This window comes from Octodon degus, unplaced genomic scaffold (genome assembly GCF_000260255.1).
Source record: "Octodon degus isolate 3935 unplaced genomic scaffold, OctDeg1.0 scaffold00189, whole genome shotgun sequence".
Lineage (NCBI taxonomy): Eukaryota > Metazoa > Chordata > Mammalia > Rodentia > Octodontidae > Octodon > Octodon degus.
Genome location: NW_004524765.1, coordinates 4,257,331 through 4,262,529, shown reverse-complemented (window position 1 = coordinate 4,262,529; position 5,199 = coordinate 4,257,331). Strand labels below are relative to the sequence as shown.

At 35.6% G+C, this 5,199-nt stretch overlaps 1 protein-coding gene across 1 annotated transcript; it reads right to left on the bottom strand.

Annotated features, from left to right (window-relative positions):
* Positions 1-2,906: 2,906 nt before the first annotated feature.
* LOC101577402 (olfactory receptor 4S2-like) lies at positions 2,907-3,836 on the bottom strand. The gene has a single exon (XM_004644043.1). It carries the CDS (start codon positions 3,834-3,836, stop codon positions 2,907-2,909), a length of 930 nt encoding a protein of 309 aa, XP_004644100.1.
* Positions 3,837-5,199: the final 1,363 nt, after the last annotated feature.

The following is a 5,199-nucleotide window of genomic DNA, read 5'->3' as shown; positions in this document are numbered from 1 at the left end:
GAGAGGATCAAGGACAGATGGAAAATCTTCTAACCTGAGACAAAGAAAGCCAAGATTTCTGTGGACTTTGACAGGGGTAGATTGAGAAGGTTAGTTTTAATTAAAGAGAAGGAACTGATTGGGGTGTCTCCTGTGTGTGTGGGAAAGGTGAAGGGAAATGTATCCAGGGGGCTGGAGTAGGGAAGAAGGAGGGAGTGGTCTCTGGGAAGATCAGCTGTTGTTTTAAGGCCTTTACCATGTTAGATGACCACCATAATAATTTAACAATTCATACTAGGGCAAGAACCTATCAAATAGCATATCAGACTCAAAATTTCCCTAGAACTGACCCATATCCTCTTTATAAAGTCATTACTATCTTCTTTTATTGAAAATTTTGTTGACAGGATTCATCATTATTCTTTTGATGCTAGTATTAGACTCATGCATACTTAACTGTTTCTCTAGCATTGGCTATTCCAGATTTAAAGCTATTCTTCTACCCAACATGAAAATGCCTGATGTATATTGGAGACCTTTGGATAGAACCTCTGGAGAGTATCTGTGATTGCCAGTTAACCCTTTCAGTCTGAAGAAGCCAAAATGGTCATCACCTATGATTCAGTTTACTTCTTCAGAGGGGGTAATATAGGTAGCTGAGTTAGACAGAAATATTATAGGCAGTCAGACAGGATGAGGCCTTCAAATGACCCAGTATGGAAGGCAAGATATCTTGCAACTTTGGGAGAGACAGAATTCCTACTGTGGTAAGATCTGAAGACAAAAGATTAAACAAATGTAGCCACATATGTCTGCAGGGATTGACATTCAAATAGGTATCAATCACCTTAAAGAAACCAAGAAGAGTCCCTAACCAAGCCCCTACAGGTGAAGCCCCTGTTATGTATTTATGTCTGCTACATGACTTGTTTCCCCATTTGATTCAAATTTAATCAATTTTTTCTGAAAAATAATGCTTAATCTATTATACATTCTATTATTGTCCTATTATTTGTTAACAATAGCCTCATCCCACATCATACCCACTTAGTGAATTCCCATGTTCCTAATTAGACCCTCCTTACCTCGTGGTTTTACTCTATAAAAATCACTAGAAAAAGGAGATTCCTTGGCAATCAACTTGGGTGTCCTTCTGTCCCTCTCTTAGACAGAAGCTTTCTTTCCCTCAATAAATATATTCTTTTCTAAAATAAAATATAAACAAAACAATAAATGTGTCTGGATTTTTTTTTTGGCTCCGAATGCCTTCAGGGCAGGTTTGGCTGGCTGGAGTTGTGGGGATCAAACCACAGCAACCTGAGTTTGACTGCTTTGTCGAAGCAGCCACTTAAAGAACTGAGCTAGGGCCAGGCGCCCATGTGTCTGATGACACTATAATTATATCTAGATTTTCAACATATAGAAAATGAACATTGGTTGAAAATAAACATCACAGAATTCTTTAAAACTATGAATGATGAAACAAAATCTAGCAATTCTTATGAATAAAATATAAATTTCAAAATATTGAGAATAACCAAGTATTCTCCAGCTATAATAACACCCCACCCCAAAATTTGCTTATTTAATTTTTTTTAACAATTCAAGAATTTTAACTAAAGATTTATAGTAGAGCTATATCTCTTAGACTTAATCATTTCAATAATTCAAATGTCAATTTATTTTATTTGCTTTAACTAATCTAGGTTATGTGTTGGAAAAAACCACAAAATTATCGTAGTAAAAAATAGTATTATAGTAGGAAAGTAGGAGAGTACTCAAATTCTAATTTTTAATTTTTTTATTTATTTACTTATTGTTTAAAGGGTCTCACTCTGGAGCTCAAACTCATAGTGATCCTCCTATCTCAGCCTCTCCAGCACTGGGATTATAAGCATCCTGTTTTGGTGGTTACCTCAGCATCACTGGGTCAGCAATGCAGTACCTGGGATAAAACAGGGGTTGTTGCACTTGCCAGGTAGGCACTTAGACTGCTGAGCTATCGCCCTAGCCCGAAATTCTATAAAAGTGTCTACTAAACAATCACACCTTGCCTTAAAATATGTAAAATGCTTTCCACATTCTTTTATTTATTTTTTGAATAATTGATCAGTTTTTTGGAACATCCTTCATTGTGTGTAAAGTATATTTCCATATTTACATTTGCCATATTTTATTATAGCTATCTAAAGAGAAATCCCCTGCTAGATATTGGGATATTTATGAGAAAAGAGTAATGGAAGAAGTAAAAAGAAAAAAAAAAGAAGGAAAGAGAAAGGAATGTAGATCCTGGGAGTAAAACTTTTTTTCTGAGAAAAACCATCTGATTCTTGGAGAATATCTTTTAATTTTCTCTACTTTTTTTTGTTGTTGTTTGTTTGTTTTTGTATTTTAGGGAAGGGTCTACCATGCTTTTAGGGTCTCACTACTGGATTGGACTTTTAGTGATCCCCCTGTTTATAGCCTCCCAAGAGCTTGGATTATAGGCTCACACCATCACGCCCAGTCTCAATTGCCATCTCAGCACTCCTCACGGGGCAAGGCTGGCGCAGCAGGCACGGGGATCGAACCCCCAGCCTCTGAGCCTGCTTGCAGGGCTTTAATCCACTGAGCTATTTGACCAGCTCTCTTTTGCTTTTGTCAACATCCTAAAGTATTGAATTATAAGTCAAAAGAGCATAATGTAAATACAAGGCATCTAAAGCAGATAAGTGTGGCATTAGAACTTTACTCTTCCACTCGTAATAAGAGAATAATCCCTGTCATTGTAAAAAAAAAAGTAGGATACACGGCAGAATAATTTCAAATAATGCTCTGCTAACTAAAAAGTACAAGATAGTTGAGTTTTGGAGACTAGTCTTTAAAACAATTGATAAATTTGAGCCATTGAAGTTTTTCCTTAACTCTCTAATCTTATAAGTTATCTTCTAATTTTCATTTAAGGATGCAAATTGATTCCATAGTCGCTTCGTGACATTCTTTACTTCTTTATTCCTCAGAGTATAGATGAGTGGGTTTAGCATTGGGGTGATGGTGGTATAAAACACAGACACTACTTTATCCAGTGGAAAAGTGGTGGATGGGCGAAGATAAATAAAAATACAAGGGACAAAGAAGAAAGTGACTACAGTCAGGTGAGATCCACAGGTAGAGAGAGCTTTGTGCCGACTCTCTGTAGACCGTTTCCGAAGACTAAATAGGATGACTGTGTAGGAGGCCAAAAGAATGAGGAAACAGCCCAGGGAGATAATACCACTGTTAGCAACCACCAACATGTTTACAAGGGTTGTATCAGCACAGGCAAGTTTTAAGACTGGGTGTACGTTACAAAAGTAGTGGTCGATGGTCTGTGCATTGCAGAAGGGCAGCTGGAATGTCAGGAGAGTCTGGACAAAGGAATGACCGAGGGCTCCCAGCCAGGAGAGTGATGTCAACATGGTACAAACATTGACACTCATGATGGTAGTGTAACGGAGGGGATGGCAGATGGCAGCATAGCGGTCAAAAGCCATGACAGTCAAAACAAAAATCTCAGCACAACCAAAAAAGTGAAAGGTAAACATCTGCGTTATACAACCCAAATAGGAAATAGTCTTTTTTTCAGAAACAAAATCTGCAATCATCTTGGGTGCCGTGGCTGAGGAATACGCAATGTCCACCAAAGACAAGTTTCCAAGGAAGAAATACATGGGTGTATGGAGCTGGGGATCAGAAATGACTGTAAGCAAAATGAGTACATTTCTCACAATAATCACAATATAGAAGAAGAGGAACAGCACAAAGAACATCAGTTGCATTTTAGGATCTTGGGAAAGTCCCAGGAATATAAACTCAGTGATATTGTTTGCTATTTCCATGGCAGGACTAGTGAAGTCAGTCTGGTTCTCTGCACAATAAAACATACAACCATTTTAAGTATGGAGAAGCATAACAGGGAATGTTATATAAAATGCCTAAGAGATGCAAATTATCTAAGTTGTAGAAACAAATAGAAAAAAAAAACCTTTCTATTTCTTTTGATGATTTTTTGTCTAAAGAGAATACAAAATAGAAAAAAAAAGCATTAGGAATGATGCATAACTGCAACAAACAAAACAATAGGAACTGAACAATAGTTGCTGTATTGCACAATGTTGGTTTCAAATTAGTTGTTCAGTTTACCAGATATAAGCAAGCAAAATTGATTAAATAAATAAATAAATAAATAAATAAATAAATAAATAAATAAAAACTTAGACTAAATGAAAAAGGATAAGAAAAAAAAATTGAGCATCAACTGCTCCCCTCCATAGAGGCACCAGCAGAAATAAATAGTACAATTATCCAAGCCATCCTGCATACATACATAAATATATATCTTTCACTCCCCTGCCCTTATCTTCATCCCAGTTTTTCCTTCCTTTTGAACAAATTATTTTCCTTTCACAGAGTCTATTGTATTTTTTAGATTTTATTTCCTCTTGAAAGTGGGTTATAGATTTGCTTCATCAAATTTCTTACATTATTCATTCACATTTCACTGTTCACTTCACTTAGTCTTACAGTTCCTTTCTTCCAGTCCTCCTCCTTATTCTCCTTTTCTTCCTTTCCTTCCCCTCTCAGAAATTTTCCTTAAAAATCAAAAGGTTTACTTTGTTGAGTGGATAAAACAGTTGTTGAGGCTTATAGATTCTGACAAGAAGTCAGAGTCTGAGATCTGTTATCTAAAATTTCAGGTGAATTAAATATATACATATACATATATTTGTGTGTGTGTGTATGTGTGTGTGTGTGTGTGTGCATCACATCACTCTTAGAAAAAGTAACATTTTTTTAGTCAATTAAGTTTCAGTTTCCAGTTTCTAAATTAGATTAAATCTCTCAGTGCAATTAAAAATATATCCTTTTTAGTATCTGAGAACAAAATAGCACAACTCATGCTATAAATCATGAAGGGAAAATTTGGGCCCTAAACTTTGACCTGTATGCAAAATATCCATTTCCTGGCCAGTAAGGGATGCACATGGACATGTTAACCCATGCAGAGAAACACCTTTTTTCTATATTGCTCTAAGAATTAGAAAAGTAAAAATTATTGAGGTTTTTATTGATTTGCCCTAAAAGCAACTCAGGAAACTATTTATTCTTGAAATCACAGATAAGAATTAGAAGAAAATTTTCCTATACATATCATGCTGTGATAATTTAAATATAAATAAATGTTTAATATCATCTTATAAA